This window comes from Chiloscyllium plagiosum, unplaced genomic scaffold, assembly GCF_037043375.1.
Source record: "Chiloscyllium plagiosum isolate Xiang-an unplaced genomic scaffold, Cpla_swu_hap1 HiC_scaffold_38, whole genome shotgun sequence".
NCBI lineage: Eukaryota > Metazoa > Chordata > Chondrichthyes > Orectolobiformes > Hemiscylliidae > Chiloscyllium > Chiloscyllium plagiosum.
This window is the reverse complement of record NW_028270176.1, coordinates 18,202,875-18,216,787: the sequence shown is the minus strand read 5'-3', so window position 1 is coordinate 18,216,787 and position 13,913 is coordinate 18,202,875. Positions and strand designations below refer to the sequence as shown.

The following is a 13,913-nucleotide window of genomic DNA, read 5'->3' as shown; positions in this document are numbered from 1 at the left end:
TTAACTACCCATGCAACTATTCCATAAAGATTGTGGCCTGTAAAGCCTAACTATTCATGGCTAATGCCCCAACCGAATGAGAACTAAAAAGCCTACCTGCCCATGGCAACCATCTCCATACCAAGGTGTATAAAGCTGAACTAACCATGACAACTGCCTCACACCGAGGCCTATAAAACGCGACTAACTATAGCAACTGCCCCATACAGAGTGAGGCCTATAAAGTTTAACTAAACCATGATAATTGTCTCCATTCTGAAGCCCTACATTCGCACAGCAACTGCTCCTATTGGCTGAGGCCGATATGATTTAGCTAAACATTACAATCACATGAACTGAGGTTTGTGCTATAATGTCCCCTTGAGTGATGCCATTCAAGTTGATCTTGTCTGACTGAGAAAGGCATTTCAGTTCTTGCCAATGGCCATATGTACAGGCCAGAGGGAAACACGTGATCCATTGGCTCAGATGTAAAGGTCTAACCAAAGTCAAGTCTTTGCCCCATCCAGCAGTGCAGCTGGTGGAAACTAGCACAATCAGGCACTTTATCAAGTCCAGACTTGTTCCCATGTCCTGAAACCAATCTGCCTTTCATCAGATCTTAAGACTGTAAAATCATAGGAAAGAGGTGCAGGATTTAGCTCCACAAAGGTTTTCTACTTGTTAATAAGGCCATCACTGACCTGATTATGGGCTAACTCCTTCTTTGTGGCTGATCTCAATTGCCCTCGATTCTTTTGTCAAACACAGATTTATCTCCTTCAGTCTTGAAAAGACTCAATGACCTAGCCTCCACTACCCATCACAACGGTCCCATACTAAGTGAGGCCTATATAATCTAAATACCCACAGCATCTGCCCCATCCTGAGTGAGGCCTATAGAACCTAAATACCCATAACAACTGCCCCATCCTGAGAGAGACCTATATAACCTAAATAACATAGCAACTGCCCAACCTGAGTGAGGCCTATATAACCTAAATACCCTTAGTAACTGCCCCATACTGAGTGAGGCCTATATAACCTAAAAACCCACAGCAACCGCTCTACACGGAGTGAGGTCTCTGTAACTGAAACACCCTTAGTAACTGCCCGATACTGAGTGAGGCCTATATAACCTAATGATCCATAGCAAATGCCCCATAGTGAGTGAGGCCTATATAAACTAAATTCCTATAGCAGCCACCCCATACTGAGTGAGGCCTTTATAAACTAAATACCCATAGAAACCTCCCCATTATTAGTGAGAACTAAACTAAATACCCATAGTTACTGCCCCATACTGAGTGAGGCCTATATAAATTAAGTACCCACACCAACTGCCACATACTTAGTGAAGCCTATATAACCTAAATACCCACAGCAACCACCCCATTCCGAGGGAGGCCAATAGAACCTAAATAACCATGGTAACCATGCCACATTAAGTGAGGCCTATAAATTTTAAGTATATATTATAATGCTACACACAACAACTCAGGTTTGTGCTATAATGTCCCCTTAAGGTGATGCCATCAAAGTTTTTCCTTTCTGACTGAGAAAGTGATTTTAGTTCTTGTCCACAAGCCTTATGTACAGGCCAGAGAGGAACACATGAACCGTTGATTTGGATGTAAAGGTCTATCCAACTCAACTCTTTGCCCCATCCATCCAAGCAGCAATCAGCACTTTGTTGAACCCAGCCCTGTTCCATGATCCTGGGACCAATCTGTCTTCCATCAAATCTTAAGAATGTAAAATCCGAAGAAACAGGTACAGGATTTGGCTCCTTAAATGTGCTCACTTGTTAATAGGGTCATCATTGACCTGATTGTGGCCTAACTCCCTCTTCATGGCTGATCTCAATTCCCCTCAACTCCTTTGTCGACTTCTATCGTGAATAGGCTAAATTACCTAGCCTCCATTACCCATCACAGCCACTCCATACTGAGTGAGGCCTATATAAACTAAATATTCATAGCAACCGCCCCATACTGAGCGAGGCCTATATAACCTAAATATCCATAGCAACCATCCATACTGAGTGAGGCCTATATAACCCAAATAGTCATAGTAACTAGCCCAAAGTGAAGAAGGACTATATAACCTAAACACCCATAGCAATCATCCCCTACTGTGTGAGGCCTATATAACTGATATACCCATAGAAACTGCCCTATAATTAGTATGACCTATAAAACCTAAATACCCATAGCAATCACCCCATACTGAGTGAGGCCTATATAAACTAAATACTCATTGCAACTGCCCCATACTGAGTGAAGCCTATATAACCTAAATATCCATAGCAACCACCCATACTGAGTGAGGCCTATATAACCTAAATAGTCATAGTAACTGCCCCAAAGTGAAGAAGGACTATATAACCTAAACACCCATAGCAATCATCCCCTACTGTGTGAGGCTTATATAACTGATATATCCATAGAAACTGCCCTGTAATTAATAAGACCTATAAAACCTTAATACCCATAGCAACCACCCCATACTGAGTGAGCCCTATATAACCTACAAACCCCCATAGTAACCATCCCATACTGAGTGAGCCCTATATAACCTACAAACCCAGAGCAACCACCCCAGACTGTGTGAGTCCTATATAACCTACAAACCCATAGCAACCACCCCATACTGAGTGAGGCCTATATAACCTACAAACCCATAGCAACCATCCCACACTGAGTGAGCCATATATAACCTACAAACCCCCATAGCAACCATCCCATACTGAGTGAGCCCTATATAACCTACAAACCCAGAGCAACCACCCCATACTGTGTGAGGCCTATATAACCTACAAACCCATAGCAACCACCCCATACTGAGTGAGGCCTATATAACCTACAAACCCATAGCAACCATCCCACACTGAGTGAGCCCTATATAACCTACAAACCCCCATAGCAACCATCCCATACTGAGTGAGCCCTATATAACCTACAAACCCAGAGCAACCACCCCAGACTGTGTGAGGCCTATATAACCTACAAACCCATAGCAACCACCCCATACTGAGTGAGGCCTATATAACCTACAAACCCATAGCAACCATCCCACACTGAGTGAGCCATATATAACCTACAAACCCCCATAGCAACCATCCCACACTGAGTGAGCCCTATATAACCTACAAACCCATAGCAAACACCCCAGACTGTGAGAGGCTTATATAACCTACAAACCCATATCAACCACCCGACACTGAGTGAGCCCTATATAACCTACAAACCCATAGCAACCACCCCATACTGAGTGAGACCAATATAACCTATAAACCCATAGCAACCACCCCAAACTGAGTGAGATCTATATAAACTAAATGCAATAGCAACTTCTCCATACTGAGTGAGGCCTGTAGAAACTAAACACCCATAGTAACCATCCAATACAGAGTGAGGCTTATATAAACTAAATATCCATAGTAACTGCCCCATACTGAGTGAGGCCTATATAACATAAAAACCCATGGTAACGGTTGCGAGTGGAACGAGGTGGATGTCATTGGCTCTGAGATCCTGGATTGGGGTTGTTAACCTGGGTGAATCGGAAAGCCCTGGCTGACCAATGTTAATAGGGGATTTAGAATCCCCTCAGTTCAGGAACTGACTCTGAGCTGGCTGGGCCACAGCCAGTGTACTGTGCACAGATAAATGAAAGCTGACTTGGTGATGGGATACTAACCTCTGTGCTGTTATTGCAACAACTGTCCCCACACCTGATTCCTGATAAAGGGCTTACACCGGAAACGTCTATTCTCCTGCTCCTCGGATGCTGCCTGACCTGCTGTGCTTTTCCAGCACCACACTCTCAACTACATAACCTAAATATCACGCTGAGTGAGACCTATAAATCCTCACTGTGGGACATAAACCAATGACTGAAGAGACAAAATTTCTCCTCAGCTCAGTCTTAGATATTCCCTGAGTTGGTCATTCCCTTACAACAGGAAGCATTTATTTCAGCATCTGCACTGTCATGGTCCCTCAGAATCCAATACATTCAAATAAGGGCACTTCTCAGATGAGCTCAGGCCTAACCTTTGCTCAAATAACAACCTCCTTCTCCCAGGGATCAGCTAAATACACCTCGTCTGGGGTTGATTCCATTGTAAGTATTCATCTCTCCTCACGTAAGGAGAGCTAACCATACACGCACTCCTCTCAACCCCCACCTACCCTACCATACGGTTTACCTTCATATATTGCTAACATTCTCACTCCTATAAACTGAGAACCAGCACATTGGCTGGAAATGCAGGGATTGAAGAGGAATTGAAGGAGCATAGTTGCATGAAAAACCACTCATTGCAGAGGTTATATACTTTTTTTTTTGTCCTTCAGTCCCCTGAGCAATCCCCTACTGGTTAGCCGATCAGCAGAAGACTGTGATTTGACTGGAGGGGGGGGAACAGAGGAGATTCACCAGGATGTTGCCTGGGATGAAGAGTCTTAGTTATGAGAGGTCAAGTTATCTGGATTTTGTTTTCCTTGGATCTGAGGAGGCTGAGAGGGGATCTGGTTGAGGTTTACAAAATCACGAGAGGCACAGACCAAGTAGATTGCGAAAGTCTCTTCCCTATGACAGACAAGTCCAAGACCAACTAAGAATTCCGACAAGAGTGTGGAAACAGGCCCATTGGCCCAACAGGTCCACACCTATCCTCCGAGGAGTAACCCACCCAGACCCATTCCCTTATTTCCCTCTGACTGATGCACCTAACACTACGGGCAATTTAGCACGGCAAATCCGCTTAACCTGCACATCTTTAGATTGTGCGAGGAAACCGGAGCAAACCCACGCAGGCACGGGGAAAATGTGCAAACTCCACACAGATAGTTGCCCCGGGCTGGAACTGAACCTGGGTCCCTGGTGCTGCGAGGCAGCAGTGCTAACCACTGAGCCGTGCTGCCCCAGAGGGCACATGTTTAAGGTGAGGAACAAGTAGCCCAGAGGAGATCTGAGAACAATATTTTTCATCCAGAGGAGGGTAGATATATGGAACGTGCTGACGGAGAGGGTGGTGAAAGTAGGGTCTCTTGCAACATTTAAGAAGCACTTTTATGAGCACTTAAATTGCCAGGGCACAGTAGGTTATGGACTAGTACAGATTAATTGGATTAGTTTGGTCTTTGTTGGCTGGCATAGACATGTCGGGCCAAAGGGCCGGTTTCCATGCTGTGTGGCTCTATGATAATACTCTCAGTGTGGCGATGTGTTCAATGCTGTGACTCATGTATAACGACGCCCAGATACCCAAACACACCCTTTTCAGATTGTTACATCCAGTAGGAAGGAGCCCTATCCTCCCTATCAGGGATTCCTACTCCCAAATCTCCTGATTAAAGCCTGCATTTAACCGGAATGATTTCTCGATTACATTAGATTAGATTATTTACAGTGTGGAAACAGGCCCTTCGGCCCAACAAGTCCACACCGACCCGCCGAAGAGCAACCCACCCAGACCCATTCCCCTACATTTATCCCTTCACCTAACACTACGGGCAATTTAGCATGGCCAATCCACCCTAACCTGCACATATTTGGATTGTGGGAGGAAACCGGAGCACCCGGAGGAAACCCGCGCAGACACGGGGAGAATGTGCAAACGCCACACAGACAGTTGCCACGAGGTGGGAATTGAACCCCGGTCCCTGGCGCGGTGAGGCAGCAGTGCTAACCACTGCCACCATAAAGTCGGAAATCACACACACAATTTCCAGTTTGTGAAGGCTCCTCTGAGGCAATTTTTCCTTGATTGTTTCAGCGTTGGGTTAGACTCAGAGTAAAGATCTCTCTACAGTTGCCCTCACTTAGACACCAAACCCTACCCCCAAACCAAACAATCACAGGACAGGGACTGGATTAGATTTCTTTTTAGGTTAGATTCCCTACAGTAGGGAAACAGGCCCTTCGGCCTAACAAGTCCACACTGACCCTCCGAAGAGTAACCCAACCAGACCTATTCCCCTACCCTGACTAATGCACCTAACACTATGGGCAATTTAGCCTGGCCAATTCACCTGACCTGCACATGTTTGGATTGTGGGAGGAAACCGGAGCGCCCGGAGGAAACCCACACAGACACGGGGAGAATGTGCAAACTCCACACGGACAGTCCGCCGAGGTGGGAATCGAACCTGGGTTCATGGCGCTGTGAGGGATGAATCGGTTGAACTCACTACCTCGGAGTGCAGTGGATGCTGGATATTGAGTACATTTGAGGAGACGAGACAGGTTTTTAACAGGTGAACCATGATGGGGAGCGGGCAGGAAAGTGAGTTGATGCCAATGTGATATCATCCATGATCAGATTGAACAGTGGGGCACGCTCAAAGGGCTTTTCCCAGCTCCTAACTCACGTAGTAATCATACAGCACAGAAACAGATGCCTCGGTCCAACTCATCCGTGCCAACCAGGCATCCCAACCTGACCTAGTCCCATTGGCCAGCACTTAGCCCATATCCCTCTAAACCCTTCCTATTCACAGATGCATCCAAATTATTTTTAAATGTTATAATTGTAGCAGCCTCCACAATTTTGTAGAGACAAACAAGATAATCAGAGGCTTAGACAGGTTGGACAGGGAGAGCCTTTTTCCTCAGATGGTGATGGCTAGCACGAGGGGACATAGCTTTAAATTGAGGGGTGATAGATATAGCGCAAATTTCAGAGGCAGTTTCTTTACTCAGCGTAGTAGGGATGCGGAACACACCGTCTGCAACAGTAGTAGACTCGCCAGCTTTAAGGGCATTTAAATGGTCATTAGATAGGCATATGGATAAGAATGGAATAGGGTAGGTTAGATGGGCTGCAGATTAATTTCACAGGTCAGTGCAACATTGAGGGCCGAAGGGCCTGTACTGCGCTGTAATGTTCTATATCCTCAAGCAGCTCGTTCCACATACACATCATCCTCTACATGAAAAAGTTGCCCCTTAGGTCTCTTTTAAATCTTTCCCCTCTCACCTTAAACCTATGCCCCTCTAGCTTTGGACTCCCTCACCCCAGGAACAAAAACTTTAGCTATTCACCCTATCCATGATTTCACAAACCTCTATAAAGGTCTCCAATAGAGTCATAGAGATATACAGCACGGAAGCAGGCCCTTCGGTCCAACCCGTCCATGCTGACCAGATATCTCAACCCAATCTAGTCCCACCTGCCAGCACCCGGCCCATATCCCTCCAAACCCTTCCTATTCATATACCCATCCAGATGCCTTTTAAATGCTGCAATTGTACCAGCCTCCACCACTTCCTCTGCTCATTCCACACACGTACCACCCTCTGCATGAAAAAGTTGCCCCTTAGGTCTCTCTTATATTAGATTAGATTACATTACAGTGTGGAAACAGGCCCTTCGGCCCAACAAGTCCACACCGACCCGCCGAAGCGAACCCACCCATACCCCTACATTTACCCCTTACCTAACACTACGGGCAATTTAGCATGGCCAATTCACCTGACCCTGCACATCTTTGGACTGTGGGAGGAGACCGGAGCACCCGGAGGAAACCCACGCAGACACGGGGAGAACGTGCAAACTCCACACAGTCAGTCGCCTGAGGCGGGAATTGAACCCGGGTCTCAGGCGCAGTGAGGCAGCAGTGCTAACCACTGTGCCACCGTGCCGCCCACCATCTTACCCCTCTCGCACTAAACCTATGTCCCCTAGCGCTGGACTCCCCCACCCCAATGAAAAGACTTTATGTATTTATCCTATCCATGCCCCTCACGATTTTATAAACCTCTGTAAGCCTCCAGGGAAAATAGCCCCAGCCTGTTCAGCCTCTCCCTGTAGCTCAAATCCTCCAACCCTGGCAACATCCTTGTAAATCTTTTCTGAACCCTACTCCAGAGAAAATTCTCAGCGCCTCTGCCTATAGCTCAAACCCTCCAGTCCTGGAAATATTTTTTGTAAATCTTTCCTGCACCCTCTCACAATGAACAACTTCCTTCCAATTGAGGGGCAGCCGAAATTCTACACAGTATTCCAAAAGTGACCTCACCAATGTCCAATACAGCCACAACATGACATCCCAACTTCTTTACTCAATGTTATGACCAATGAGGGAAAGTGTTCCCAATGCCGCCTTCACCTCCCTACCTGAATATCCACTTTCAGGGAACTACGCATCTGCACCCCTTGGTTTGGCAACAGTTCCCATTAAACGTTTCAGTCCTGTCCTGGTTAGCCTTGCCAAAACACAACACCTCACACTTAGGTAAACTAAACTCCATCTGACACTCCTCGGCCCAGCTGATCAGGGTCCTGTTGTACTCTGGAGATAATCTTCTTCACTGTCCACTACATCGCCTATTTTGGCGTTATCTGCAAATTTACTAACCTCCTGCACTCACATCCAAATCATTTTATATAAAATGACAAAAAGCAGTGGACCCAGCACTGATCTTTGTGGCACCCCAGTGGTCACAGACCTCCAATCCTTAAAACAATCCATCACAATCCTCTGTCTCTTACCTTCAACCCAATTTTGTATCCAACTGGCTCGTTCCCCCGGATCCCATATGATCTAACCTTACTAACCAGTCTACCGTGTGGAAACTTGACGAATGTTTTCCTGAAGTCTACGTGGACAATGTCTACCGCTCTGGGTTCATCAGTATTCGTTGGCACCTCTTCAAAAGACTCAATCAAGTTCTTGTTTAAAGATTAGAGGGAGATATCAGTGAACAGACAGGCTTGTCCTGGAACGCAAATCAAACCTTCAATCGCAATTTGCACCATTCTCCTTTTGTAAAACGACAAGTTTGACTTCACGAGCTGCTCGAAGGAGATGAATAGAAAACCAGTATACGTGATGGAGAGATGGACAACTTGGTTTCACCAAAGACAACAAGGGAAAAAAAAAGAAATCCACTCCTCCTCCTGTACTGCAGAGGGCACAGTGACTCCCGTGTGTACACGTTCCAACAGAACCTCCTGCCGTCGGCTGACTGCTCTTTGATGTTCCTGGTTCCTCCTCCAGGTTACATTCAGTCCTCCACTCGGGACAAGCTTAATAGACCGAGGTGGTGAAGGGCAAGAGGCGACAGTCATTTCAGCATTGTTCACTTTATTATCCAAGGCTTGCTGCAAAATCTTTTAAATAATTAAGGCAAATGCCATGAAATGCTCCAAACACTGAAAATATTACACACAGTTTACACAATTGAAAACATTATTGGAGGACAAGAATTAAATCCAAGCCACTGCTCAGTTCTCCACAATTCACCAAATTCAAACCGAGCGGATCATCTGGCTTCTTGCAACAAAAAAAAAATCCACAATTGCATAAAAGATTTAAACTTTCAAATCTCACTCCATATAAAAGCCTGCATTTAACCGGAATTTGCTTCATGATTTTTAAAGTCGGAAATATCACACACAGATTTTCCATTTGCGAAGGTTCCTCGAACTCAATTTTTCCCTGATTGTTTTGGGTTTGGATTAGACACAGAGTAAAGACCTCTCTACACTTGCCCTCACTTGCGCACCAACCCCCAGCCCCCAAACCAAGTGCTCCCAGGACAGGGACAGCACGGGGTTAGATACAGAGTAAAGCTCCCTCTACACTGTCCCCCATCAAACACTCCCAGGACAGAGACAGCACGGGGTTAGATACAGAGTAAAGCTCTCTCTACACTGTCCCCCATCAAACACTCCCAGGGACAGGGACAGCACGGGGTTAGATACAGAGTAAAGCTCCCTCTACACTGTCCCCCATCAAACACTCCCAGGGACAGGGACAGCACGGGGTTAGATACAGAGTAAAGCTCCCTCTACACTGTCCCCCATCAAACACTCCCAGGACAGGGACAGCACGGGGTTAGATACAGAGTAAAGCTTCCTCTACACTGTCCCCCATCAAACACTCCCAGGGACAGGGACAGCACGGGGTTAGATACAGAGTAAAGCTTCCTCTACACTGTCCCCCATCAAACACTCCCAGGGACAGGGACAGCACGGGGTTAGATACAGAGTAAAGCTCCCTCTACACTGTCCCCCCATCAAACATTCCCAGGACAGGGACAGCATGGGGTTAGATACAGAGTAAAGCTCCCTCTACACTGTCCCCCATCAAACACTCCCAGGGACAGGGACAGCACGGGGTTAGATACAGAGTAAAGCTTCCTCTACACTGTCCCCCATCAAACACTCCCAGGGACAGGGACAGCACGGGGTTAGATACAGAGTAAAGCTCCCTCTACACTGTCCCCCCATCAAACATTCCCAGGACAGGGACAGCATGGGGTTAGATACAGAGTAAAGCTCCCTCTACACTGTCCCCCCATCAAACACTCCCAGGGACAGGGACAGCACGGGGTTAGATACAGAGTAAAGCTCCCTCTACACTGTCCCCCATCAAACACTCCCAGGGACAGGGACAGCACGGGGTTAGATACAGAGTAAAGCTCCCTCTACACTGTCCCCCCATCAAACATTCCCAGGACAGGGACAGCATGGGGTTAGATACAGAGTAAAGCTCCCTCTACACTGTCCCCCCATCAAACACTCCCAGGGACAGGGACAGCACGGGGTTAGATACAGAGTAAAGCTTCCTCTACACTGTCCCCCATCAAACACTCCCAGGGACAGGGACAGCACGGGGTTAGATACAGAGTAAAGCTCCCTCTACACTGTCCCCCCATCAAACATTCCCAGGACAGGGACAGCATGGGGTTAGATACAGAGTAAAGCTCCCTCTACACTGTCCCCCCATCAAACACTCCCAGGGACAGGGACAGGGACAGCACGGGGTTAGATACAGAGTAAAGCTCCCTCTACACTGTCCCCCATCAAACACTCCCAGGGACAGGGACAGCACGGGGTTAGATACAGAGTAAAGCTTCCTCTACACTGTCCCCCATCAAACACTCCCAGGGACAGGGACAGCACGGGGTTAGATACAGAGTAAAGCTCCCTCTACACTGTCCCCCCATCAAACATTCCCAGGACAGGGACAGCATGGGGTTAGATACAGAGTAAAGCTCTCTCTACACTGTCCCCCATCAAACACTCCCAGGGACAGGGACAGCACGGGGTTAGATACAGAGTAAAGTGTGAGGGGGGGAGTTTGGGGGCAGAAAGCTGAAGGGGGGGGCACTTCAGAGACTGGGCTCAGCGATGGGCCCCCGGAGGGTGGAGTAGAGCCCGATGTGCGTGACCAGGTTGGGCTCCAGGGCGTACGCAGTCTCGCCGTTCGCCCGCAGCAGGGCGTAGAGCGCCGTGTCCTTGGCGTAGCCCGGCCGGCACCGCACGCCGCCCAGGTACGCCAACACCCGGCGGGCGGCCGGAGCTGAGAACAGCATGGCGGGCGTGCAGCACTCGGTGGCGGGCACCAGGGAGTAGAGCTGAGGGCTGAGGCGCCGTGACTCCAGCAGGTAGTGCCGCCCGGCCAGCTCGACGACCAGCATGGTGTAGACGGCCAGCACGGCCCAGCTCAGCGTCACCGAGGCCCGTCCGCAGAGCTTCCGGTAGACGATGCCGAGCGAGGTGCCACCCAGGGCGCCCAGGCCCAGCCACTCCAGGATGCGCATGGGCTCAGGGTTGAGGTAGCCCTGCAGCCTCTCGGGGTGGTAGAGCTTGACGTAGAGGGCGCCCCGAGTGGTGGGTGAGGTGAGCCGCCTCTCCAGGAGGTCTCGCAGGACCGGGAAGAAGTCCTCCTTTGGCACGGCGTCGTCCTCCAGCAGTACCACGTGCTGGGGGTCGTAGGTCGACAGCGCCTCCTGCAGGCAGTACAGGTAGTCCTCCTTCTCCTTCTCGAAGCGGTTGTCGGCGCCCCATGCTGGCCCGCGCCCTTGCCCGAACCGATGGACCGTGGTGATGAGGTGAGCGGCTTCCAGCGCCTCCCGGTGGCCCTCAGGGTCCGGGTCCACGTTGCAGGCGAGGAGACGGTAGCCCCGGCAGTCCTGGCAAGCCCCCAACAGTCGGTGCAAGGCCGCCACCACCTGGAGGTAGTAGTGGTAGCTGGCGCCCTGCTGCCGGGTCGTGGTGACCACCGCTACCACCAGGGGGGACCCGCGGGCCTCCCCGAGGTCCCCCGGCGGTGTTGCCGTCCGGACGTAGCGCTCCGCCTCCTCGCCCCGCGCCTCGCTGCGCTCCAGCGCCTCCTGTGTCAGGCGCCGGAGGTGCGCCGCCTGCCTGAAGTAGCAAGACTGCCGGAGGCTCTGGCACAGGAGGGGCAGCACGACCCCAAACGTGAGGACGTAGAGCAGCAGGGCGTGCACCCAGGGCCGCCTCAGGCGGGGCGAGAGGCGCCAGGGGAAGCCTGCCCCTCCCCCGCTCCGCTTGGCGCACTTCATCACCTAGACCCAGTGCCCCGACATCGCCCCCTTGCGGCACAGAAGCAGAACTGCAGCCACTCAGACGGAAACTGAGGGGGTCAGGAACAGAACACAGCGCGGTCAGGAGTCACTCCTCCTCTCCCGGGGTCCGGAATCCGCCTCTAACCCCGTCACGATGGACGGTCAAATCGGTGAAGCGGGACCGGAGAAGATAAGGGGACTCCAGCCAAAATTGGGGTCCAGCTCCTTTCGCAAAGCGGGCAGTGACCGCCCAAGAAAGGGGGTTCCTTCAGCGGGTTTGAGAGTGGGCTTTGGTGGGCGTATGTTCAGTGAGAAGGACGAATAGGGATCGCCGACTGTCAGGCCGTCGTTGAGGTGCAAGCCACAGAATAACCAAGCCTGTGGACGAAGGAGTTCTCGAGGTTGGATGGAGAGGAGCTGGAATTTCCGATCCAAGGTCTGGGCTCTCTCAATGGGAATTCCCCTTCGACTGTGCCACCCTCCTCTTGCCTGGAGCTCCTTGTTCCACCTGTTTCCGGTCGAGGGGATAGGGATCGGTGAGGTAGAGAGAGAGAGAGAGAGAGAGAGACGGGCTGTCCTCAAAAGGCTGAGCGAGAGAGGAGGAGGTGGCAAGCGGCTGGGAAACAGTGTCAGCTCCACATCCCGGTTCCAAGTGTCCTTCCTGGAATCTCTCCACTCCCTTCTCCGGATAGCCTGCGGAAGGGAGAGAGGATTCTTGACTAAAAGCCAGATTTCCCTTTGCTCCTACCACACTGTGTGCTGGCCTTGACCCACCGCTGTGTTCTGTTGGATATCCAGATGGTTACTCAGTCCCATACCACCATCACTTCACCAACTGGACGGGGAGGTAAAACGGTCAGTTCAAGATTCACACGAGGTCAAGTTAAGAAGAGGTGCCATTCTCACAATCACTCCCATCATCCAAGTCACATGAATCTACCACTCGCTCCCCACACCCTTTAATACCCCACCCAGTTGAATCCTACTCTCCCCCTCACTCCCCGCTCCCTTTAATATCCCACACAGTCTAATCCCACTCTCCCCCTCTCCCTTTAATATCCCACCCAGTCAAATCCCACTCTCGTCCCTCACTCCCCGCACCCTTTAATATCCCACGCAGTCTACTCCCACTCTCCCCCCTCACCCTTTAATATCCCACCCAGTCTAATCCCACTCTCCCCCCTCACCCTTTAATATCCCACCCAGTCTATTCCCACTCTCCCCCCTCACCCTTTAATATCCCACCCAGTCTAATCCCACTCTCCCCCCTCACCCTTTAATATCCCACACAGTCTAATCCCACTCTCCCCCTCTCCCTTTAATATCCCACCCAGTCTAATCCCACTCTCGTCCCTCACTCCCCGCACCCTTTAATATCCCACGCAGTCTACTCCCACTCTCCCCCCTCACCCTTTAATATCCCACCCAGTCTAATCCCACTCTCCCCCCTCACCCTTTAATATCCCACCCAGTCTAATCCCACTCTCCCCCTCACCCTTTAATATCCCACCCAGTCTAATCCCACTCTCCCCCCTCACCCTTTAATATCCCACCCAGTCTAATCCCACTCTCCCCCCTCACCCTTTAATATCCCACCCAGTCTA

At 50.0% G+C, this 13,913-nt stretch overlaps 1 protein-coding gene across 1 annotated transcript; it reads right to left on the bottom strand.

Moving 5' to 3' along the window:
• Positions 1-9,057: 9,057 nt before the first annotated feature.
• Positions 9,058-13,228, bottom strand: pgap4 (post-GPI attachment to proteins GalNAc transferase 4). Its single transcript, XM_043686855.2, has one exon. It carries the CDS (start codon positions 12,304-12,306, stop codon positions 11,110-11,112), a length of 1,197 nt encoding a protein of 398 aa, XP_043542790.1. The 5' UTR covers positions 12,307-13,228; the 3' UTR covers positions 9,058-11,109.
• Positions 13,229-13,913: the final 685 nt, after the last annotated feature.